The sequence below is a fragment of the Leucopleurus acutus genome (genome assembly GCF_964270905.1).
Source record: "Leucopleurus acutus genome assembly, chromosome: 7".
In the NCBI taxonomy this organism is placed as follows: Eukaryota; Metazoa; Chordata; class Mammalia; order Artiodactyla; family Delphinidae; genus Leucopleurus; species Leucopleurus acutus.
In genome coordinates, this window is record NC_139150.1 from 26105275 (window position 1) to 26131729 (window position 26455).

General features: G+C 47.6%; 1 protein-coding gene across 1 annotated transcript in view; it reads right to left on the reverse strand.

The window, feature by feature from the left end:
* The window catches only part of ZNF462 (zinc finger protein 462), a gene marked incomplete at its 3' end in the record, with an annotated part of 139417 nt that overhangs the window by 59019 nt on the left and 53943 nt on the right, over positions 1-26455 (reverse strand). Inside the window, exons 2-7 of the mRNA XM_082842121.1 lie at positions 24747-24996; positions 17980-23552; positions 17010-17174; positions 15133-15236; positions 11238-11356; positions 6716-6910 (exon numbers count right to left, since the gene is read on the reverse strand). Of these exons, the coding sequence (XP_082698247.1) occupies positions 6716-6910; positions 11238-11356; positions 15133-15236; positions 17010-17174; positions 17980-23552; positions 24747-24969 (6379 nt within the window). The 5' untranslated portion in view covers positions 24970-24996. The remainder of the gene's footprint in view (positions 1-6715; positions 6911-11237; positions 11357-15132; positions 15237-17009; positions 17175-17979; positions 23553-24746; positions 24997-26455) is intronic.

Genomic DNA, 26455 nt, shown 5'->3' on the forward strand with positions numbered 1-26455 from the left:
AACCTATTAAAAAATAACGGCCAAGGGCTTCCCTGGTGGCACAGTGGTTAAGAATCCTCCTGCCAATGCAGGGGACACGGGTTCGAGCCCTGGTCCGGGAAGATCCCACATGCCGCGGAGCAACTAAGCTCGTGTGCCACAACTACTGAGCCTGTGCTCTAGAGCCTGCGGGCCACAATTACTGAGCCCACGTGCCACAACTACTGAAGCCTGTGCGCCTAAAGCCCGTGCTCTGCAACAAGAGAAGCCACCGCAATGAGAAGCCCATGCAGCGCAACGAAGAGTGGCCCCCGCTCACCGCAACCAGAGAAAGCCCGCACACAGCAACAAAGACCCAACGCAGCCAAAAATAAATAAAAAATTAATTAAAAAACAAAAATGACGGCCAAGCCACTGAAATTATGCCTTGTATCCCACGTGCTATAAACGACGTAGATCTTTGTATTTCACAATTATTCACTCAGGAGTCATTTTTAAAGAAACCAGTCTTCTTTCTTTCACCCCAAGAGAAATTTGACTGCAACTGGAACCTGTGTGGAAGGGTCTGATGCCCTCGCAACTAACTGGATCCTCTTAAAGGTTGAATTTTATGTCTGACCTATTTAGAAATCTGAAAAGTTTCTCTTCAAAAGGCAGGCATCTCAGATCTTAATTTTTAAGTGTCAAGTATTGCTGCAGTCAAGGTTAAATGAATTGATAGTTTGGCGCCAGACTCAATACAATTCTTAGAGAAGATTTTCTTTCAAGCATAAGTGTAATTCACACAATAACAGTTTTAAAGCTCTACTTAATGCCCTACATTTCATATATGAAACAAAGAATATATTTAGGTCAAGTTATATTTTAAGTGACATCTAGAAATAGTCTATATGTTAAATATAAAGGTCTATAATGACATTTATTAAAGATAGGATTAATTTCATGGGTATTGCTGTAATTTTTTCCACCAGTCATCTATGGCAGGGTTCAGCAACATACAATCCATGGGCCAAATCCAGCCTCCCCTGCTTTTGCACATAAAGTTTTATTGGAACACAGCCATGTCCATCTGTTTACGTATTGTCTACGGCTGCTTTCACATTACAGTGGCACTGTTAACTGGTTCTACTAGAGACTCTATGGCCCACAAAGCTGAAAGTATTTTTGATCTGGCCCTTTACAGAAAAAGTGTGCCAATCCTTGATTTATGGCTTGTAGAAATTAACCATTACAAGTCTCCTCTAACCCATATATTATGTTAAAAGGCTGGTGGGCAAAATTTTCAGGGAGAGTAAAAGATTTTTACTAATCTATGAGTTTTGTTGGTCAGTTTCACTCTATAGCTTCTCCGAACTGGATTTAACAGCAACCAAACACTGTATGGTTTTTGTTTTGTTTTGGTTTTTTTTTTGTGGTATGCGGGCCTCTCACTGTTGTGGCCTCTCCCGTTGTGGAGCACAGGCTCCGGACGCGCAGGCTCAGCGGCCATGGCTCACGGGCCCAGCCGCTCCGCGGCATGTAGGATCTTCCCGGACCAGGGCACGAACCCGTGTCCCCTGCATCGGCAGGTGGACTCTCAACCACTGCGCCACCAGGGAAGCCCACACTGTATGTTTTTTGACACAGACGCAGAGAACAAGCTAGTCCATTCCAGGGTCAAATGATTATGTGCACTGGCTCCAAGGCGCTCTGCTACCCGGTAACCACACTGGTAATGCCCATCTCCCCAGTGCCACCACACTTCCTGTCTCCTCCTGAGTACTGGAAAGGCTCACACCCTGTCTCAAACTTCAGTTTCCCACTTCTGTACAGAAGGTCTCGTTATCCAGGGAACAATGATAAAGTTGGAAACACTCTTTGGTCAAGGAAGATCATTTCCTCCTGGCAGACTGATGTGTCAGAAAGCTTCTCTTAGAGCAATCCCTAAGGTTTCATCCTTGGATCGTCTGTCTTTTGAACTTGCCTCTTAAATGGAAATGCAATTAACTTACCGCTGTACAGCTTGGTCCTGTGGAGTTAGTCAGACAGGCTAGGAGACTCGGTACAATTAACTGAACTGAAAACTGTGACGCCTCCAAGAAATCGTTGGTCAGTTACGAGAAGTCAGTATTTCGTAAGTATCTACCTAACTATTCCCATTGGAAAATTAGGGGACAGAACCAACAGCATATCCAAAAGTACAAATGAACACCAAGAAGATCATCAATCGACGAGAAATCAGAGTAGGGCTGGGGCTGGTACATGTCAGTCTTTAGAAGAAGTTAAACTCAGAGACGTAGACAGAAGCAGACAAGGAAGAAATCCTTCCAAGCTCCCAGCAGAGCTTCTTCAGATGCACGGAAGTGGAAATGAAGGCGGAAGATGCTGGGGACAGCAAGTACAGAGATGGCTGGAAACGTTAAGTATTTGTTGGAGAGACCACTCAGGATGGAGAATGTGGGACCGAGTGGTGAACTTTGAATGCAACGCAGAGGACTTGGATTTTGACATGAGAAGTGCCTGTGGTTTTCTGATGAGAGATGCCTTGATAAAAATAGTGCTTATCAAATATTATTCTAGAGATTAGAACCGAGAAGCCAAATGAAAAGTTGTAACAGAAAATCCTTCTCTTAAAAAAAAAAAAAAAAAAATCACAAAGCTCCTTACATTTTTCTACCAATTCATACTAGCAAAGACTTCTCTGCTGGGTGGGCTACAATGAGATCTATCTTACAAGGGGAAGGATTTCATGACCGAAAGTTCTTGGTGTTTTCCCTAGGCTGCCATAGGGCACAGACTGAAAAACTATCTAATTCTCACACACCTTATTTATTTTTTGCACCTGGTCTTCGTGTCCGATTTTTGTTTTAAGCGTACCACGCTAGCTACTTCCCTAAAACAGGCCATTTTGTACAGCATAACTGGACAGAGAGAAGAAATAAAATCAGCTGTTCTTTAGGGGAAATTCGAGGGAGGAAAAAGATGGAACGTCACCAGTGGCCTGACTTCTTACTAAGGATAGAGCTGAATTTTAAATTACACATCCACTGCCCAGGCACTGTGGAGCTACTCAGGCCTAAACAAATCTCATAATGAAACGACACTGCTCTAGTTTCTTTCTTGTTTTACAGATGTACGTATATGTGTGTTTTTCTGTACTGAAAGCACAGACTCGGAGAAAGCCTGAAAAACCCCAGTCCTCTATTTTATATGGCAGAAAGAACCCAGTAAACACAAACACAGCAGAGCACTTCCTCTTGTTGACAACCTTATGATTTCCCCTTAATGCACTGTTTAGAACAGCAATTAAGTGTCATTTCCCATTATCTTATACACGGAATCAGCACTGCTTTTCTTTCCAACCGCCAATTGTGAAGGACATATAGAGGATCCACGTACTGGTGAGACATGTCAAGACTGATAGCCCAGAGCCTAAGAGCTCTGTTTATGTCCAGAACAGGTGTGCGGCCAGGCAGTGGGAGCGAAATCACCCCTCCACCTTCTCACATCTGCCTTCCCAGCCTCCCTCCCTCATAGGGCTCCCCTCTGCACTGCGAGGGAGAGCAGCTAGGGAAGAACCTTCCTGTTCAGCCCGTTTCCTTCTGCCGGAGAACGCTGGCTCGCTCTCAAGACTGCAAGCATTTGACCACTGCACACAGCAGCAAGCGTGTCCAGTCGTTTTATTCACATCCCTCACTAGAAAGCCAAGGACACACTGGTGATTTCCCTGGCTTTATAGATCTCTACTCCCCCCGAGGCCTGCAACACATTTTCGGTTCTTGTGTTCAGAGCGCCCTGGCATCTGCAGTGTGGGAAACCTTAAATGAGGGCCAATGGTCCTACAGCTTCCCCCTATTAAAATGTGCAACTGGATTTCACATGCGTGTTTCAAACACCATTCAAGGCGTGATTTACAGGCTACTGTCTAGCCCCACAGCTGTTTTTTCGTCCCCCAGATGTAGCCACTTCTAGGAATCCACCACTCAGCTCCCTAGCAGACAGCCTTCCCATTTTCAACCTCTTCCATCATTCTTGGGCATCCCAAACCTTGCAAGACCTACATCAGAAGGATTCAAGAAAGTATCTTTTGAACGGACACACTATTAATTTTTCTTTCCACTCTATCCATTCATGAGAAGAGCCCATTTGATGCCTTTTTTCTGTTTACCCCACCTTAAACCTTTGGGTTTACCTCACCCAAATTAAACAAATCACTGTGGACCCACTGATCCAGGTTATTTATATACATTAAAAACAGCACAGGTCCAATGAGTTCTGTGTAGGCCTCACTAAAGAGTTGCCACCCAGAGCTTTCACATTCATTATGTTCTTTCTTTAGAAGAAGAAAGAAAAACACTTTTATATGTTGCCAAATTACCTCCCTGGGGCTGAACAGACTATCGGTGTTATGCAGAGAGTTACTCAATATCATTATCATCATGTCTCTGCGACCACCCTCCTCCCAAGGTCCTAACCTAGTCTAGCTTCCAAGAACCTGAAATCAGCCCCAAAAAGGTTAGGCTTCAGGCTTAGGGCTGCGGTTAGTCCAATACCATGCTGATAATACCCTCTAAACATTTGATTTTAAGCTGCTGGGTGGCCAGAATGGCACTGTATCCATTTATGATTCTTCTGTGCGTTGCACACCTACTGGCAGGAAGTACAGACTCAGGAAGTTGACTGAACTCTTCTTCAGCCTACACAGAGGGAGGCAAGCCATGCAGTGAGTAGTCTGCGGGATTCCCTTGTCCTGAGGGGGGGCGGGGGGGGGAGGACAAAGGGAAAAGAAGGTACAACATGGAGAGAAATGTCCCAGGAAAAGCCTTTGCTGGGAATGGTGTTTGGATGTATCAATTTCACCCAAATGGTTCCACAAGCGTAGCTTCCATTTCAGATGAAAGCAATTCATTGACAATCATGTGAAACAAGACCTTACAATTTACATCAAATTCTATTTTGCCTTTTGTTGCAATATACCAATCTCTACAAAGAACAGAATCTCAAGGTGCAAAGGGGACATCTTCTGTGGCCTTTCACATGTGCTCCCCCCATCTCCTCTCCACCCCTCACTCTGAGACTCTTAAGTTTTCCTGGAAAACAACAACAAACACAGGCTAAACTGCCACACAACAGCTGAGGAGACAGCGCGCTCACTTCATTCATTACAACAAGCCTTCATTGTTAAACAGAAGTCCTTCAAGACAGGAATACCGGCAAGGAGTTATCGTGTCTAAGCTGGTGTTTACTGATATGCAAAGGAAAGGCCACCAAGTTCTACAACGCAGCAACGACAGCTTTTAATCCCAGGACTTACCTTTTCTTTTCCTCCCACTTGTCTTCGCCCAGACCTTGTGAATGAAGATTCCTCATTTACTCTTTTGCTATTTGGATAACCAGCCCACATGGACATGTTGGGCTGTCAGATCTTCAGGTTACCTGAGGATTCTATCTTTTTAAACCCTTACATTAAAAATAACCCCAAATTCATACGTGTCATAAATGGTCTCAAAAGCCAAAACTGCAATCAAAGGATGTAAAGTGCTGAATAACATGACCATTTATTAAATACCTACATGTGTCAGGTGTTGTGTTAGGCATTTTACACATGTACCTTTTCTCATTAATCTCTCAAGGCCATCATGAAGTAGGTATCATTATCCAATTTGTCATGTGCGTCTAGGAAGCTAAGATTGCCCAGGAAAACACAACTGGCATTGAGAGAAGTAAGATTCAAAGCCAAGCCTTTGTTCCAAAGAAGCCCCTGAACTTTCTTGCCAGCCCACTAAGCTCCTCTCAAGGACCTAGTAGCAGACCTTGGGAAACAGTCCATTCCGTGACCTGGGAAGTATTCAGGCTAGGGGGTAGATAACTGGTTACCAGAGATGCCGCAGAAGGGATTCCAGCACGAGAGACTCACGGAAGAGAGCAGCTCTCAGGTCTTCTACGTCACTAAGAATCTCCAGACTCCCTCCTCTCCGAAGCACGAGATTCTGCAGTCATCTGAGGTGAGCTGAGTAATCAACACCCTTCTGTTTCTTGGGCGGATCGAAACAACAAGCCGTCCTTTGCTCGCTCTGCCACACCCGCCATCTCTCGCTCTCGTTCTCTCGCTCCTACAGCTTTAGTTACACTGCCAGCGAGGAGACCCCTTCCAGGGCTTCCCAGCTTTAGTCTGAAGCTTCCAAAAGTGGGCAGTTACACCCTCCTTCCAAATGACGCTTCCTCGACATCCTTCAGCCATTAACAGAAATCACTACGTTACCCCTAAATTATCTTGTGACCCCATCAGACACATGCCCCCACCCACTCACCCATTCCAGTCCCTCTGAATTCTGTCCTTAACGTACACATCTGGCACCCCGAACACTTCACAGCACACGTATTTTTTAGGACAAGACAGGATATCAATAAGTAAAAAAGTCAACGAAGAAAGAAATCTGCCTGGTATTCGTCCTCCTCCTTGCTCACAACCACGGCGGAAGAATCCAACACGAACCCATCACACACGTGCTCTTTTCACAAGCAGCGGGCACACCGGTGCAGGGGCGTCTGGCCTCAGCACCAAAGAGATGCTCACCGAATTCACTTCACCCTCCAACTCCAATGTCTATACTGTTCCAACCTTTTCCCGTTTCTTCCTTCACTTGAACCGCCACGTTTTCGTGTCAGATTTTCCTCTAGAAAGAAGGATGGGCCGTTAACCCCAGCCCACCTCCCCCCACCCATGACTGATGGCGGCTCAGAAGCCCGGTTTTACCGTTGGAATCTTCCACTTCTTCGGCCGGGGTGGCTTTTTGGGAGGAGGAGTGGTGGGCGTGCGAGGAGAGGAGACTGACAATCCTCGGCCTGGGGAGGGTCAGGGCTTTTCCATGGACCTTGAGGGAGTGTTCCTTCAGCTGGCTGATGGTCATGGTGGAAAAGGCGCACCAAGAACACTTGTAGGCGTGCTCACCTGGAGGGAGACGGTCGGCGGCAGGGGAGAGGGAGGGGACAGGGGACGAGGCGGGTGGGAGACAGAACAACAGGGTCAGTGACTCCAGAGAGCCCGTCTCAAGCTGCACGGTCTGAGGACCCTCCCAGACCAACCCCCTGCCCACTGCCATGACCACAGGGCTCCTGGAGGATCGGAACTCTTTTAGGAGCTCCGTCATCGAGTGACCTGGTCCCTTGCCATCTCATGCTTTGTGTACAGGGATGAGCCTACGGTAGATTCCCCAGCAGAGAGTGAAACCAAATGTCTAGGCAGCTCCCTCGGCAAAGGCTTCCCGTCTGTCTCTCTCCCTCTCTGTACTAGAAAGGACGATGTCAGTTTTCATTCCAGCCTTTGTATCATCCACAGAAAATAATACACTCCATCCTTATTCCGAGGGTCGATCGGTGGCTTTCCGAGCACGAAGTCACTCAGTGCAAACTGCTGTGCTATCCTCATAATTTACTTCCTTGCTGACTCTAGGCCTCCTGGATTCCACACATCCTACCTGTGGGGTTTTTTGGGACCAGTTCACGAACCTCAGCACAAAACTCCATTTCCCTATCTGATCAATAGTACAGAAATGGGTGAAAGTCACTTCTTTAACTGAGAGAGGTGTGTTTATATATATAAACGTGTGTCTGCATTTAGCTCCAATAGTTTTCAATAAAAAGGACATGAAGTAAAAATAAGTATTTTTCTTTCATTAATTTTTATTGGAGTATAGTTGATTTACACTGTTGTGTTACTTTCTGCTGTACAGCAAAGTGAGTCAGTTAAACATATACATGTACGAACTCTCTTTTAGATGCTTTTCCCATATAGGCCATCACCGAGTAGCGAGTAGAGTTCCCTGTACAATACCTATACAGTAGGTTCTTATTAGTGGTCTATTTTATACATAGTAGTGTGTATATTTCAATCCCAATCTCCCGATTTATCCCTCCCTCCCCCTCCCGCGCCCTTGGTAACCATAAGTTTGTTTTCTACAAAGTATTTTCCTTTTAATTGTTTTCATACCACTGAAATACAGCACAGATCACTATGATCAAATTAAATGAGAGTATGATTTATCTCTGCCCTAAGTCAGCTTTACATGAATTGCAATTTAAGAAGGGTGTGAAATGGGCATCCTTATGTCGCTGGACAGACAAACACTGGTACGATCAACTCGGAAAGCAATTTTGCTTTTTATAACAATAAACTTAGAAAGTTCATGCCTGCAACTCAATAATTCCACTTCTGAGAATTTATATTAAGGAAATACCCTTGAATACTTAGAAATCTCTGTTTAGAAATATACATTATTTATGCTTGAAAAAGGGGCGAAACAACCTAAATTTCCAACCACTGGGAAGTGATTAAGTAAGTGTGGGTATATCTTCTTGATAAATTACTATTCATGAAAATAAATTCTCGAAGAGTTGGCAATTCATAGAAAACTAAAATACTGAAACTCAGAAAAATAAACAGAAAAGCATAATACATTTTAGATTAAATTATAATCATGACTATGGAAAATAATTATAGAGGAAATGGTTGAAAGGAAATATCAAATATTAACAACAGTGGTCTTCAGATAATAAGATTATGAATGGCTTGACTGTATTTCTTCTTTCATTTTCAATTTTTTTCTAATGAACATGTATGTTTAAAATTTATTTTCAAGTGAAACTTAAAAACCAGAGAAGAGGGAAAGGAAGGAGAGGAATAAGAGAAGAAAGGATTGTTAGGAATGAAGGTTTTGTGGACCAGTGAATATGAACTGAGGACAGCGCTGATGTGCTATAGACAAATGCTCACTAAAGCAGAGTGAGAATGAGCTAGTAAACCTCCACTCTTTTTTTTTTTGCATGTGGGATCCTCCCGGACCGGGGCACAAACCCGCGTCCCCTGCATCGGCAGGTGGACTCCCAACCACTGCGCCACCGGGGAAGCCCGAAACCTCCACTCTTGCTTTTACCCTGCTGAGATGGTTACTTTCCTGCCACCCCGAAAACTAAGTGGTTTCATGTGAAGTTAGATCAGCATCTGAAGTCCCGCATTCAAGCCTCCTTTTCACCACTGATGACCCCCAAAGTGTGCATTTCCAAGAAAGCCTTGAAGAGATCCACACAAAACCTTGAATGAGGCAACATACTATAGCCCAAAGCAGAAGAGAAGCACAAAGAAGTCAGAGGACCCAAACGAGAACACCAGTCAATTCCACACCCCTCAGACCATGACCTGTTAGCTACAGGATAATGCTGGGTATGAATAATGGTGTTTACTGAAATAATAAATATATGTCATATTGTACACTACTGCTCTTATTCCATTTCTCAGTTTTTCAGTGCAAACCTGGCTATATGAACCTTGGTGGGTGGTTATAAGTAGCATAACCTGAGAGAGAATTCAAATCCAGGTATCTGGTTAGTACACACTACCTTTTACCCTATAAATTAAAATAAAACACTCCATCTAGAACAGACGAGTCAAGAGTCTTCTGGAAAATGATTTGGCTTTCTCCAAGCCAAGCCACTCTCTGTAGCTAAGACCAAGTCATAGACACCAACAGTTCAAGGCGTGTGGAGAACTGGATTATGATGCTCCCACCCTCTCTCTCTGGATGCTTCCTTCCTGCAAACCAGCGAGCACAGAAGACCAGTCTGCTTGGTCAGCTCCAAGAATATACACTTCAGTTCAATGCCCTGGAGTCCGTGTGTAGCCTGTGGCACTTTTTTAAAGTCTTTCCCACAGGCCAAATCACTTACTCAACTCCCACTGGTAAAGTGTTTTTGACAAGGCTGAGATCTATGGGGAAAACTCCCCAGGACAGTGTCCCGAGTGAATAATTTACAATATACACCAGTTCGAAAAGAGTGGTTTGAACCCCGAAGCCTCTTACTCCATGGACTTTAGTAAAATGTTCTGGAAGATATAAAAATACTAACAGATAGAGAAGAGCCCATATAGCTAATCTGCCATCCCCTCCCCCACCCCCAGTGGGCTTAAGGCATCCTGAAGGCTTCCGTAGTTTTACTCCATTAAGCCAGTTCAACGGGACCCAACCTTCAGGAAACAGCAGAGACATGGCTGTATTTCCACAGGGGATGAGGACATGACAAAAGTGAAGGACTCGGGTTCTGGGCAGTTAGTAAGAAGCTAATAAGGGAAGGGAAGCAAATAAATGAGACAGAAGAATTCTAGTTGATTGAAAAATTTTAAACTAGAATTCTAAACACCTTAGCTGAGGAAACTCAGCAGGGAGACGGGATCTCTAGAAGAATCTCTGACAGTATCGCTAGCTATTCTAAAGCTATTGGTTTCCCAATTTTCCTTTGTTTGTTGTAAGTTCCTCAAAGGCTGACAACACCTCTGAGAGGGCCACAGGCTGCTGCAGAGTCGGGCTTCTCGGAGGACTGGGGACGTCCTGGGAGGAGGCCGCCCAGACCCTGCCACACTGCCTTTCTTACTCATGCCTCTTTCCTCTCTTCGATGAGTTCTGATTAGCCACCTGTGGGCATCCTCCATCACATGCCAAGTAGAAAAGAGCAGAAGAGAGAGGGAGGCAGCATCCTGTGAGTGACAAGGATGTAGGCTTTTGTTCTGGAGTCAAATTCTTAGTGAATGGGCTCTGTGGCCTTGAGCAGGACACTGGGTGTTGAGTCTCTGTGGCTTCATCCGACACTGAGGGTGACAACATCTACCCTTTGGGACTGCCTTGAAGATTAAATGAGATGATGAATATACCAGGCTTATTAGTACAGAGACTGGTACGTAAGGGATGTTCATGAGACGAGCACGATGAGATGGGATGATAGAGTGATGGAGATCAGCACAACTCCTGGACACTCATGACCCAAGGTCATTTCTTATCTGGGATGTGGAAATGCATCTAAGGGCATCTCATGAGAAATCTCACACATCCTGAGGTCTCTGTGTCCCTTTGAACGTCCCCAAGACTATCACTTTATTTTAGTTGGAAATTATCTTCAGGAGATGTACCAATTCTTGCATTTCCATTAGAAAGTCCAGGTAATTTAGAAATTTCTCTAGAAAACAGAACCTGTGAGTAGCAAGAATCTGTCAGTAGGTATGTGTTAGCTGCACGAATCAACTATGACATGCGTGACATGGTACTTGGTATTATTTTGCCTTTGGGCCATTCTTTTATTTTTTTAATTAGATCAAAATAAAACTGAATACACAACCATCTCAAGAGAACCTTATTCTCATGTGTATGGAGCAAGAGACTTAAAAATTTCACTCACTGAAGACTATTAAATTTCAAACTCAGGGAACTAGTGCACCGCGAACACCAACTCACCAGCATGAGCTTTGAGGATGTGTGTCTTCAGCCGGCTGTTGTAGGAGGACTTGAAGGAGCAGAGCTTGCATCGGAATGGTTTATGGTGTCCGTGGTGGGTTTGCATATGGCGATCCAAACTTGATGCAGAAGAAGAGAAAAGGAAATGACAATATTAAAAATTGCATCCAACATTTTCTCATTGCCCTTTTCCAGAAATCCCATTTCTAAGCTGTTCAAAGTCATTTTGTTACTTTCCAAGGATGGTGCTTACAGGAGGGAAAAAACAAACGAACGCAAACTGGCAAGAGTTGGAGAAGCTAAAGGAAAGAAGAGATCAAAATTTTTTTTGGCTTGAGAGACATGGCAATGGAAACAGGTCTTGGTAGACTTATTTTCCCTTCTCTAAAGCACTGTGAAGTAGAAGAGGGCATCTAAAAGGAAAAGGTAAAATATGGACAAATTTAAGTTTTCTGAAAAGTCAATGAGGTGCCTATCAAAGAGTCCTAGAACTTATACCATAAAAAAAAAAAAAAAGGGGGAATTAGAGAAATTTTGCATGTAAAAAAGGCTGACTTCCTTCTTAAACCTTAATTCCGCTGTGAACACTTGAGCAGGGCACTTGCAATGGGCTATTTTCAAGGTCTTTCTAAATATGGAGGTCCAGTGCAGGTGTGTTTACAGGAAATCATGTGATCCAAAGGCTGGCCATGCCTTCTGATAAAACCATGTTTGCTGTACATCCGTATTCCAGAAGCAACTTATAAAGAAATGATTTAATTATAATTTCCCAGTATTTCATAATAATTACTACTCTAAAAAAATAATAAATCTACCCAACGAGGTGTGGGAAGATGTTCTAATTTAATTTGTATCAATGCCCCGGAGAACTAGATTCCATTCTAAATAACTCATATGGGAACAGTACTGCTTATCATTTAAATATATAATGTTCTCCCAAGCCCCAAAGCAGCCCTTTCCACACTGCCTAAGGACACCTCCCGCTGAATGTCCTTCAGCTATCTTAAACTCAACCAGCCTGAAACAAACACATCAGTTTTTTTAAATCCCAAACAAATTCTCTTCTTCATTCCCTTCTTTGTAGAAAGAACACTTCCAAGCTGTCAGTCAACCGGCCTGGAAACCTCCGTGCCATTTGTACTGTACTCTGTCCCTCTTCCTCTCCGGTAAGCCAATTTTCCCAAGACATGAAGATCCTCCTTCCCTCAACTGTTCCCAAAGTTCCATTCTAACTTCGTGGGTCAGCTACTATCACTGGCTCCTAATTGGTCTCCCCCATCTTTTTTCCAACTCAAAAGCACAAGCGATGGAGTCAGACTGCCTGAGATCAAATGCTAGCTATTACTCATAAGCCGAGTGGCCTTGGGCAAGTTCCATAACCCCTCTATATCAAAAGGCCTCACTTCCCTTATCCAGGAAAGGGAGATGATAATGGGACCATACCTCATAGAGCTGTTCTGAGAATAAAATGAGATAATACTTGAAGGCACGTAGCACAGTGCCTGGCACACAGTGAGGCTCAATAAATGTTAGTGATTAAGATGCCTTTACTCGTTTCAGAGTCTTCCTTTTACCAGTAATGTATATTACAAAGCACTAATTCTGCATTCAAAGACCCCCCAGATGCAGTCTCCACTCAGGTATTCAGACTGTACCTTCTACTATTCCTTTACATATCACTTAAAAATTAGGCCAACTAGACCGCCAACTGGTCCCTCCTAAGCATCGATCTCTTCCTCAGGGCCCTACTCTCTCATCGTTTCCTCCACATTGCATGTTCTTTCCAAACTTGGCAGGTCCTGTCTTCCTACTTTAAGACTTGGCTCCAGTGCTCCCTGTTCCATAAAACCTTCCCGATCTTCCAAAGTAGATGTACCATCTCCCTTCTTTGAAACTTCACTGCATTTTACTGATACTTTTTTTTTTAAAGACATGTGCCTTGTTTGGCCAAGTCATTTGCGTGCTTGCTTTACTTACAACCCGACTAGACCCTAAGTTCCCTGAGATCACCGACCATGTCCTATTCATCTTTATATTCCCCCAAAGCCTCAACAACAGGGCATATTCATTTATTCACAACGATTTATTGAGGTTGTGTGTGTCAGAAAACGTTGAGAGTTGCTGTCCGACAAATACTCATCGAACGGATGAGAACTACACAAGTTTGAGGCCAGGGCATGAATCTGATGACAAAGACTGGACACTAGGCTCTGTATAATCATAAAAGAGTTTGCAACCCATCCTAACCTCTGTGGAAGCATCACCTCTTCCTGCCTTTCAACAGACACTAACTAGCACTTTATCTTTTTTAAGAAGCAAACAGCTCATCACTTATTTTCAATTATGATAAATATAAACAGCGTGTCAGTCTCACCATCAGTCACCTTCATCCAAGACTGTAGAACATGTTATTGAAAAATTTCTCTCTCACACAGTTGCGAGAGAAAGGCAACAAAAGGTTGTTTCTTCTCAGAACCATCCCTCTTCCTATCGCCCCGAAAAGCCTCACACAAAAACCCAAATTTTCCATTTCAAAGCTGTGCCGGGTAGCAGGAAGCTCCGTCTCCTCAACCCACCCTGCGCCTCAAGCATCTCTCTGGCATCGATAAACTTCTTAACCATTCCAGGTCTTTTCGAAAATGCCAAGCAATGACCCTTTGGTCATATGGGTTAAAAAGTCCTAATTTTACCTCCTTAGCTGCTTAAAATTTCCCAAATGGAACTTTACTTCCTCAAATGATGACTAGGTTCTGGATGAATGTTCGACAGATGCACCAGTAAACGCATCTACTCTCTGGTCTTTCCTTGTGTAAGTCATAGCAACACCTCCAAAATTATCATTTAAGAAAATGCCCAATTTAGAAAACTCTAATTCAAAGAGATACGTGCATCCCAATGTTCATAGCAGCACTATTTACAATAGCCAAGACATGGAAGCAACCTAAATGTGCATCAGGAGATGAATGGATGAAGAAGATGTGGCACATATACACAATGGAATATCACTAGGTCATAAAAAAGAATGAAATAATGTCATTTGCTGCAACAGGGATGCAACTAGAGATGATCATATTTAGTGAAGTAAGTCAGACACAGAAAGACAAACACCATATGATATCACTTGTATGTGGAATCAAAAAAAAATGGTACAGATGTACTTATTTACAAAACAGAAATAGACTTACAGACATAGAAAACAAACTTACGGTTACCAAAGGGGATAGCGGGGGCCAGGGAGACCAAATTAGGAGTTTGGGATTAACAGATACACACTACTTCAAGGGTCCCCCAAGCAGGCCGCACGGCAGAAAGTGAGCGGCGGGGGAGCGAGTGAAGCAAGCTTTATCCGCCGCTCCCCATCGCTCACATTACCGTCTGAACTGACCCCCCGCCCCGTGGAAAAAACCGTCTTCCAAGAAACTGGTCCCTGGTGCCAAAAAGGTTGGGGACCGCTGCATGACTTTATATAAAACAGGTAAACAACAAGGACCTACTGTATAGCACAGGGAACTCTACTCGATATTTTGTAATAACCTGTAACGGAAAAGAGTCTGAAAAAGAATGCGTATATGTATTGTGTTTGTGTGTGTGTGTGTGTGTGTGTGTGTGTGTGTATATAACTGAATCACTCTGCCGTACGCTTAAAATTAACACAACCTTGTAAATTAACTATACTTCAATTTTTTTTCTAAATGCCCGGTTTCGCCAAATCTGATGTCAGGCAAACAATCTCCTGTTCTCAGCCCCATTTGACAGGTGGGGTGACAGAGGCTCAAGGTAACACAGCCAACTGAACGGCAGGCCTGAACCATGAGCATGGCCTTCAGACGCCTCCAAGCGCTCCCGCCTTCCACCTCCTCCAGTTACCACTTGCACCCACTTGGTGAGCACTTACTTGTGCCTGAAAGCAGAAACAAAGGAGCAATACTGGCAGCTGTACTTGTCCTCGCGGGTAAACATGGCCAGGGCCAGATGGCTCCTCTCATGAGAACGCAGCCCCTGCATGGACATCAGGACTCTGTCACATTGACTACAATGGTATCCCCCCGGCCGGGTTTCATCCTCCAACATTCCATCAAGCAAGCAGTGTTCACCATCCACCCGGTCCGCCAGGGCGCCACTGGCATCTTTGGCTGCTTCCAGTCCATCCAGGAACAAGTGGGAAGGGTCTTCAGCCTCCTGCTAAGAGAACCACACACACACACATGCCCCACCAACAAAATAAATATCCATCATCATTGCTCCCAGCTCTCCTCCTCTCCCTTCATTCTCCCAAACTCCTGTTAAGCATTTCCTGTTAAGGCTTCCTCCCCTGCCTCTCCAGCTCCCCCTAGAGGGAGGGCAAACCCAACTGCCATCCTTCATGCAGTGGTGGTGACGTGAGGGCAACATATCCGGACACAGGTTGCTGCTGTCTGGGAAAGGTGAGGGAGCGGCTCTCCCACTTTGAAGACAGTTCACTCACTTACCTTCTATCTTAAAGAGAAAATTCAAATTGGGATCCTACCGAAACTGATATAATGCAGGTTAGGGTTATGGCTCAGAGAAAGGAAGAGAGGAAGGAAGGGGAAAAAGGAGAATGGTGCGGTATGGGCACTTGGGAGCCTTGGAACACCCTCGGGAAATGAAGGAAACTGGAAGATCCAGCTCTCTGCCACCACGCTCATCCCCATCTCACAGGCGGTGACATCACCCCTTGACCGAAGGTTGCTGTACAATCAATTCAAAAAATTAAGAAGCAGCCTAGCCTGGTTTGGGGGGGCTCCTTCGGATTACCGATTACACGGGAAGAGCCGCTGTCTCCCTTGAGCAATTATGGGATGCAAGGCTGGGACACACCCTGGTGGCGGGCAAGAAGCTGACTGATGCTGTCCCCGTGCCACTCACTGCTGTGCCGCCAGCCACAAGGCTTCAGTCTTCAATGGGAAGAGCGGAAGCTTCACCTCCATGCCACATTGGCAAAACAGGACTCAAGAGCAAGAAGGGTCGATGACAGAAATGCATTCACGTATCCAGAGAGAGAGAGCAGAGCCCTGAACTGACGTCTCTGCTCAACACTAAGTGGTTAGCAATACCCTGGAAGGCAGGGATGGCAGCTTGGTCACTGAAATGGTAGCTCATTTTAGGATTATGATCTTCAAACCAGGTGGCCTAATACTGGTCGGGGGCAGAGAGAAGGTGCTCGCCAGCAACACAGAGGGAGAGGGGATGGAGGAGACAAATCAAGGTCAAAGGGCTCACAGGGCCAACTGTGACCTGAAGGCTTTCAGTTTTAGATTTAACGTTTCTGAATGCTCCTCCGGGGACCCAGGATAAGAAGTAAAAGACAGATTCTCCAGGGCTCTCTGCACCGTCGCCAGATGAGAACAGCAAGAAGTCAGGCAGTGGGAGGCGCAGAAGAGGATGGGAACAGAACCCACTGGACTCCTCTCAAGAGCCCGGGCTGCTTGCAAAAGCGAACACCTAACGGCACTAAACGCAGCATAGAAGGGAGACCCCAGGCCTCCTGTACCGAGAGGCCCGGATCTTCTGTTTCCACCAGACTATCCGCGTGGAAGGGAACCAGATCGAAACGCAACCGGGTCGAAACACGGAAGATGAGGAGGATCCAACCTGTAAAGAAATCAAAACAAGCCAGACCGATCCCAGCATAACTCAGGAACGCCCACATGTGGGGTCGCCCTTTCCTGAGCGGCTCTGAGCAACGGCGTGAATTAGGAACTCGAAGGGCTCACACACAAGACTCCTCATCCAGACCTTCCCAGTGCTCACCTTCACGGCGGCTGACACGGCCGGGACACTGCCGTACTGGACGTGCTTGCGCAGGTGGTTGCAGATGGCCCGGAGCGTCGGATGCACTTCCACACAGAATTTACATTTGTAGCCCACCACCTTCCTCTCCTTGATCTTTGGCACCTCTTCTAAGTGACCAAAAGGCTGGTAAAATACAGTGGTAGCCATCAGTACTCCGAGCCCTCCCTCAACGGCCGGCATTTATTCTTGCAGCTTACTAGCAGATTTTACGTTAAAGCAGATTAGCAGGTTAAAAACCAAGGGAGATAACACGGCGAGCAGTTTTACATAACAGATTCGTCAGGGGCGAGGCGCGCTGCCCACTGTGCACGCGCGCGAGAAGTCTCCAGAACCCAAACAGGTTATGACTTGTGAGGAGAGAAGATCTCGGTGCTGAAGTCTCATGGTCACTGCCACCAAGTTATCTGGTTTTCAAACCAATTTTTCAACTACACAGGTGAAACGTCGCATAGCTACGCCATTAGCGAACTTCTTGACCAAAAAAGGAAAAAAAAAAAAAAGGAAAAAAAAAACCTCTACTCCTGGAGACGTTAGGTTCCTGTAGCCGACACTGCAAACCAAGACATGGCTGAGAAGCGCTAACGATACCAAGAGACGGCCCGCAACTGCCCTGGGAAAGAGAGCGAGCGTTGTCCTGTAACTAGGCCTCGGATAAGGCTACTTGGCAGAGAGAAATACAGAAAAGCCACCCGACCCTCCCCTGGGGAACCTTGGGAGGGGCGAGAGGGAGGGGGCCAGGGAGAAGGGTGAGCGTAGAACGCGGGGGGAGGGGATAATCAAGCTCGAAATGTTTAATTGACTTATTGAGCTCTCTGGCAGGCTAAGTCACTAGGAAGCCCGTAGCGGTTTGGCTGGCAGCGAAGACGTGCATGTGGGCACCAGTGATGAGAGGCCTCCTGGGGGAAGGGAAAGCAAAACATATCCTTACCCTCTCTTGTTTGAAATCTGCAAAAGCACCATCTGCATATTTCTGCTTGCTCAAAAGCTGTTTCCTCCTCTCCTGACGTTTGGCACGCTTCTGGAATTCCTCATTGTGAATGCTCAAGTGTGAGGTCAGCTCCGCCGTGCTTTGCAGTTTGCTATCGCAGTGCTTGCACTGGTAGGCGGAGCTCTGTGGGCGGGGGCCGCCGCCCAGGATGACGAAGTCCCTCTTGAGGTCCCGGCTGTGGTGGTCCGTGTAATGCATGCACAGCAGCTCCGCCGTGCTGAAGGACAGCTTGAAGCACTTGATGCAGCGGAACGGGAGCCACTCGATTTCCTGCCCTTCGCTCCCCTCCACCTCGGCTTTCTCGAAGCCGCCTCTCTCCTCCTCTTCCATCAGCACCGGCTTCTCGTGCTCGTCGGCGTAGACGGCGGTGAAGTAGCCCCCCAACTTGCTGGCGTGCTGCTTCTTGGGGAACACCCCCGGGTGACGCTTCATGTAGTGGGACACGATGCCCTTCTTGCTGAAGGACTGGAAGGGGCACAGGGAGCACTTCTTCTTCTCCACGGCGCGCCGGAGCTCCTCGCTGAGCTGCGGGGAGTCGTCCTTGGGCGGCGACGGGATGATCACCTTGTTGGGCTTGTCGCTGATGGTCCTGGAGGCCGCCAGGCAGTGGGTGTAGTAGGCGTCGATGTCGTGGCGCTTCTGGTAGTGGGCAGCCAGCCCTTTGCGGATGGGGTTGGTGTAGGCACACAGGGCGCACTTGAAGAGGTTGTTCTTGCCCTCGGGCTGGGCGCGTACGTTGTTGTGCTTGATGCGGTAGTGCCGGGCTATGCCCTTCCGCGTGGAGCAGAAGTACTTGCAGAGCTGGCACCGGAACACAGTGTGGGACACCAGGTGCGAGGTAGCGAAGTGAGACGTGGACACGGGCTCCTCTCCCACCTCGTCCTCGGTCACGGAGACTTGGGAGGGGCTCACTTCAGTGGTTATCTCGGGCTCGAGGGTCACGGGCAGCTTCGGGGGAGACTGGGAAAAGACATCGAACTCAGGCTGGTTGTGATACTTCTCGTAGTGGATTTTGAGCTTCTCCAAAGTGCCGTGCGTGTAGGGACACAGTTTGCAGCGGTAGGCGCCGTACCCTTGCTTGAAGATCCTGCTCGTCTCCTCCACGTCGTTCTGGGCTATGTCGGCGGACTGCTCCACGTCGTGCACGAAGTCCTCGGCAGTCACCTTGATGGACGGGTGTCGCTTCTGGTAGTGGGTCAGGACGCCGTGGATGCGGGTGTTGATGTAGGGGCAATGCCTGCATTTGTAGACAGCGCCCGGGTTGATGTCGATATCCTGGGCAAAGTCAGCAGCCTTCACTTTCATGCCTGGGTGCTTCTTCCCGTAATGGGTCAGAAGGCCGTGCAGGTTGTTATACTCAGACTGGCACACGGTGCACTGGTACGGGGTGGAGGAGATGGCGGGGTTGGCCGACGCTAGCTGGAGGCTCTTCTCTGGGGAAAGCCTGGCGTCCTCGGGGCAGTCAGCTTCCTGCTCGGGCAGTGGGGCAGGCATGCTGTTTTCACAATTCACGGGGCCCACGAGCTCTTCAGGCGCAGGGATGGGATTCTCGACAGCATCTTTCTCCTTGATGATATCCAGCAGCACGGACTCGTCCCCATTCATGGCCCAGGGGTGGAACGCTTGGTAGTGATTGGTGATGTCCCAGATGGAGACGGCCTCAAAAACACAGTCTCGGCATCTGTACGTTTTGGCTTCAGCTGGCATCGTGAGAGAGGGAGGGGATGGGTCTGGCCCAGCCCAGAGCTTGGTGGCCATGTACGTATAATCAACGTAATGCTCGGGATGCCTCCTCTGGTAATGGAGGAGCAAACCGTTGGGATCTGTGTGGGAATAGATGCACCACTCGCAGTGGTAGCCAGCTTCTATCAAGCCATCTAGAAATGCCCACCGCATGATGGACGTGACCGTGGCCTTCAGGGCAGGGTGGTCTTTCTTGATATGCTTCCTCAGTGCGTAAAAGTAGGGGGAGGTGTACGAGCACTGACGACACTTGAGCGCCCGGAGTTTCGTTCTGTCCCGCTCCACGTTCGAGGGGGGGACCAGCACGCAACCGGCAGGCTTTTTCTGGTTACGGTCGCAGAGGCTTCGGATGGTGGCCGTGTGCTGCCGGATCACGTCCGCGTTGGCCTTGAAGTCGCGGTGCTTCTTCTGATAATGGATGAGGACACCTTTGACCGTGCGGTTCCCGTAATCACAGTGCTGGCAGAAGAACATCTCACTCTCCGCGGGAGGGCCGTCTCTCTCGGAGCCGCTCCGGCTGAGCTGCTGCCTGGGGGCCGGTGCCCGGGGGGAGCCTTGGGGCCCATCGGCCCCTCCCGTCATTGCGGCTGTGGGAGGAGCCTGTCTGATATATTTGGCGGTAACCTTTATCTCTGGGTGTCTTTTCTGGTAGTGGACAAGGACTCCCACAACTGACCGATTGCTGTAGGAGCAGTGTTTGCAGTAGTAAAGCTCGGTACCGAGGTCTGGTGGCGGGGGCGGTGGGGGGGGTGGGGAACCCATGGCGGATATTTTGGGAGACACTGGAGCACCCACCTCAAATGACAACCGAGAAAGGGCAGAGCCCCTGTCCACAGACACCATTCGCATGGTTTTCTGGATCCTAAAGTAGGAGGCCTTTTCTTCCGGGTGTTTCTTCTGATAATGAACCAACACAGAGTGCATGTTGGGGCTCGCGAAGGAGCAAACGTCACAATCGTACACGACGACGGTGCTGACCGAGGGGTCCTTCTGATTTTCACATTCTGGAGGAAAGGTCTTGGAAGGGGTGTTCTTAGGGAACGGAGCTGGCACCCCGCCGCCACGGGCCACGGCAGCGGACGCGGCCATGTTCTTGGGAGCCGAATTCAGGATCTCCCTCAGCGTCTGGGACTCCGTGTTTGGCCCCTCCTGCTGCTCCACCACGTAGCTCGAAAATATCATCGCATTGTTAATCTTGACGGTGGGGTGCATTCTCTGGTAGTGCGGCATCAGGCTTCGGACGTTGGGGCTCGTGTAGGAACAAAACCGACACCGGTAGATCAGGTCCGAGTGGTCGAAGTTGAGGACGTTCATGGCTTCTGGGTGGTGTTCGCCGTAATGCTGCTGCAGGTCTTCGAAGTTGGTGTAATCGATGTAGCATTCCAGGCACCTGTACACTGCGCTGTGATCGTTGGGGTCCAAGATGTACCTGAAGCTGAATTTAATGTACGGGTGCATGCGCTGGTAGTGGGTGCTGACGCTCCGGGCAGATTTGTTGTTAAAGTCACAGTGTTTGCAATAATAAAGCCTTCCCGAGTCGCTAAAGTCCGCATTTTCATTACCGTGCTCAGTTCCGTAGATAGGAGTCTGGGTGTTGAGCAGAGCAGCGCTGGAAACCTGGTGATCTTTCATGTTCGTGGAGGAGCCATAATAATCCTCTTCATCTTCAGAAAGGGTGAGCTCTATCTCAGCCCCGTTGGTGGCATTGTAATCGTGGGTGACAGTTCTGAAGCTGGGCTCCTTCTGGGGCTCAGGGGCATCTCTCGCCCAGATCTGCTGCGCTGAGAAGGACGTGGGCACCTCCAGGACGGGCTCCGGTGGCTCTTCTTCTCGGTCCAGCTCCACCTCGATCTCCACCTCGTTGTCTTCCTCCTCCTCCTCGTCATCCTCCACGTTGATCACCGCATCTTCCTGCTGTTTGGTTTGGTTAATTCTGCTCTGCAGGTTGCTTGCTATCTCATCAATCCGGGTCCTCTTCTTCACGGGCGATAAGTCGAGAGGAAAGTCATTAGCGAGTTTCCTAGAGGCCTTAGCTACAAAATTGTTCTTGGAGGACAGCCCAAGAATTGAGGTCTGACTTTTCTTCACAGTGTTGCTGGAAGAGGGGTGGCTGTCTGTCTCGCCGTCCGCTGGCAGGCTGGAGGGCTGCCCCTCGAATTTTGGCAAGTTGTCACAGAAGGAGTGCTTGTGCTGCTGATGCACCCTCAGCCCTTTCAGAGTCGTGGTGGAGTAATTACACATGGTGCACTTGTAGGGGTGCAGGGGCGGGGCCTGCGCGGGCGGCGGGGGCGGGGGCGGCACCTGATGGGGCGGCTGCAGCTGCGGCGGCTGAGGCTGTGACGGGGGCGGGGGCGGTGGGGGCGGCTGTTGCTGCTGCAGGGGCTCCAGCACGACCCCCGACTTTCTCCCATTGATGCTCGAGCTCTCGTAAGACACGACACCTTCGTGCAGCGGAGAAGCGATGCTTTCACTCTGGGAATTCACAGCATCCCAGTCTGACGTTGTACCCGTGTGACACTGTTTGTGAGCCCCAAGTTTTAACGAGCTCTTGCAAGTAAATGGACATTCATCACATTTGTAGACGGCTGTCTTTCCGGATAAGTGGATGTTTTCTATGTGACGGGAGATGCTACGTCGATGCATGGTGAGGAACGGACAAAAGGGGCACTGGAACCTGTTCATGAATCTTCTAAATGGGATCCCCTTGGTCTCCAATAATTTGTTGCCCTCTGAGCCCATCAGCTGCTCCGCGGACATGCCCGCTGTCTGATGATCCAGAGCAGTTAAGCCATTCTCACTGTCTATTTCATTTAACTCTTCGTCGGAACTAGAGTCATTCAGCATGCTGTTAGTTTCCAGGTCGGCAGAAGAATTGGTCATGTCAGTCATTCCGTAACGGGATCTCTCCGCCAAGCTGACGAGGCCAGAATTGTGAGGTGACTTCGGCTTCATCTGAGGGTAAGACATGGGCGAAAACTTGGAAGCGGAAGAAGAATTGGGTCTCATGATGGAGTTGCCGATGGAGCCCCTGAAGGTGGAGACGTTAGTGTTGGGTAGCTCCCGGCTGGCAGCATTCACAGACAGATAGGTGGAGTTAGAAGTGGGGCTGGGAGCGTTCTTGTTCTGCACATCAGGCAGATTAGTCCCTTCTTGCTGCTGCCTGAGACTGGACAGGATCTTGACCATGCTGCGGTGTTTCTTCATCATGTGGTCACACCAGCGTTCCCGGCGGGGGGTCTGATAGCTGCACCACTCACAGCAAAAGTTGCCTCGAGACTTGGTCAGAGGCTTGACCATAGATTCTAGGATGCTGCGCTCCACGACCTCCGCCGGCAGCTCCTTGCAGGGGTCCTGCAGGGACACGGGTGGGACCACTGGGTCTGGCATCGGAGCAGGGGCAGGGGGAGGAGCAGTGGTCTCCTTCAAATTGTTTTTGTGATACATCTTCTGATGCTTAATTATTCTTGCCCTCCTTGGTGACTTGTATGTGCAAAACTGGCAAGAGAAGACCTTTCCGAATCCCTCGTGCATCATGATATTATAATTTAAGGATCCTGGAACAGGAGGTCCCGCCGAACTCCCTTCAGCTTGAGCTCCGTGGACCTTCCTAGTGTGTTCAATGAGGAGGTTTTTTGACCTGAAGTAGCGTACGCAGAACTTGCATTGAAAAAACTTGCTTGTTGGTTTGGGATTAGAGGCAATATGCTGACCGTAATATCCTGGACTATGGCCATAGTAACTTCCGGTCCCCAATGCAGTTGCATTTTGACCTAAAGAGAAGGCATAAGGTAAGTGGGAAGAGAAAAAGCATAGCAAAAGCGAGTCAAGAAATTCAATCATGCAAATCCCTTTTCTTCTCAATTATCCTTCATTAATAAACATCACATTCAAAAAGCCTAACATCTCAAGATGAGGCCCTGAAGAGTATTAACGAAGCGTTAACGAACATAAACACGTTGCTTCTCACAGACGGAAGGCAGTGCTTGGCTTCAGGTGCAGGAGTCTCCACACCTCGATTCATGTGCCACAGAGCTATGAAAATGCAAGTTTCACAAACTGCAGTATTCATTCTAGAACTTTCCAAGATACTACCCTGTGCTCCAAACTGAAGGGAAGCTAAGAAACGGAGGAAGCTGAAAGAACAATAACCTGGGCTACTCAAGAAGAGAAACGTGATGCCCAAACCACAAAAATGGCTCACAAGTGGGAATTCCCTGGCGGTCCAGGGGTTAGGACTCAGCGTTTTTCCACTGCCGTGGCCCAGGTTCAATCCCTGGTCGGGGAACCTTTAAAGATCCCACAAGCCTTGCAGCGTGGCCAAAAAAAAAAAAAAAGAGGCTGGCAGAGAGCAAGAAACTCTGTGGGAACCGTGCATGTCAAGAACCACGGCCACAGACTCCTCGGTAGTGTACGCAGCCTGTTGCCCGTACTGGTTGCCTTAAGGGACCTTGCAGACAGCCCTTTCCAGTGGACATTCATGACTGGCAGGTTGTGCCCAATCTAGGCTCCAGACAGGTATGTGCGGTGCCTTTGAAAAGCCCCAGGGCACAGTGGCCAGGGTCCACGCTGGCCAAGTCATAAGGTCCATCCGCACCAGGCTGCAGAACAAGGAGCATATGATTAAGGCCCTCCACAGGGCCAAGTTCAAGTTCCCTGGCCACCAGAAGAGCCACATCTCCAAGAAGTGGGCATTTACTAAGTTTAATGCAGATGAATTTGAAAACAAGGTGGCAGAAAAGCAGCTCATCTCAGATGGCTGTGAGGTCAAATACATCCGTAATCCTGGCCCTCTGGACAAGCGGCGGACCCTGCACTCAGGAGAGCCTTGGCACCGTCCCCTCCTTACTCACGCCCACCAATAAGTCCTACTCTCCTGTCCAAAAAAAAAAGAACCACGGCTACAGGCTCAAAATAGACGAGGGCAGTGAAATACATCAGATATGCCGAGCCTAGGACAGATTTACCTGATAAGTCCTCTGCAATCACAAATTCATCCTTTATAGACGAAAACTCCACCTCTGTCTGGTTACTGGCATTCATGGACCCAGAGCGCGGCTCGTTCGCATTGTCTTCGGCAACGTCCGTCGGCTGCAGAAATGCCGTGTGGACATCCTGGATATGCGCCTTGAGATCTTCATAAGACGGGGCTCTAAAGTCACAGCCATCGCACTGAAGCACCTCCATCATCTGGGTCTACCCTCTCACATTAGGAACCTGCGGTGGCAGAAGGCAGACGAAACACCTTAAGGCCTGCGCTCATCGCGTACCCCAGGCTGCTGGGGCTACAAGTCCATTGATGGAAGAAATTCCAATATCGGCCATTTCCTCTCACTGGACTTTGCCACATGGAACACTGGCCAAAGAAAGGAAATCAGACTAATAAGGATGGTGTCCTTGACTTCCTAACTTCAAAGAAGGGGGGAAAAGACCAGGTAAACTTTTTCTAGCCTGATGTATCTACAAGGGCTATGTGTCAAAGAAACCCCTAATACTTCAAAAGTTTTAGTAGTTTCTGAATTTCTTGACTGAATTCAGATTTCTTGGTAGGTTAATACTGACTTTGATTCCGGCTGGGACCAGTTTTATTTTTGAACCAGAATCTTCTCAGAAGTAAAGAGGTGGCCCATACAGAAGAGAAAGGACAAACTTCACTCTTCATTAGCTGTTTTAATACTGTAAAACATTGATGTTTTATCACCAAACGGTGAAACAGTACTGAATCTCTGAGTGGCAGTAGGAAGCGCTTTTATTGTACCTTTTTATTCTTCTACGCTCTTAACTGATACTGCGGTACACCTCCTTCTTCCCTTCTTTAAACGGTTTATTTTTTTTTTCATGAGCTAAATGGTTATTTGCTTTTTACTACCTACCAATTATAACCTAACAGCTTCTCCAATCTAATTAGGTCATAAAATATTTCTCAAGAGATTCTTAAACAACCAACTTTAGATGACAATCCCGTTTCTAGTTTCAGGTTGCACCTCGGTACCTCGATTTACACTAAGGCAACAGAAATGCACGTGGTTTGGAAGAAGGGCTTCTAAGGCAGGACTTTCTCTTTTTCTACTTCTCCCCTTTACAAATGTGGAGTGCATACTTGGCCATAACAAGCAGTGAACCTGATTCAGAATAAAGTAAAACTTGCCCGGCTGCCTCTGTCCTGCTATTTACTGTGTGATTGAAAGATACAGATAGCTTCACACGAACTCAATGGAGCGGCCCACCATTAAGAAGTTAAAAATGTATGAGAAGGCATGCGCCTTCCTATCTTAAGTTGAGATACCCAGTTATTATCTTAATGACTGAGTTACTTCACTGAGCTCATAGCAAACTCTACTGAGTCACTGTAATCTAGAACCAGATGTCCAAGAACAAAAGCCACAAGCCAAATCTTTCGATACTTTGATCGTACAGCAACTTTCTATACTTTTATTGTAAAAGATCAATGATTTCTGCAGGAAGAATACAGTGGAGAAATCTGTCAATGCAGTGAAAGGAGCTATGGCAGGAGGATTTTCTCTGAAAGAATGCTCCTGTGAAAATAACTCCTGGCAAGTCCAGCTCTGGACAGCCTGAGCTTGCAGAGTGAGACACACAGAGATTTACCTTCTCCCCTTTCACCCAGCAATTTCTCCTTTTTTTCAATAAACCCTGAACTGCGTACCAGAGTCCC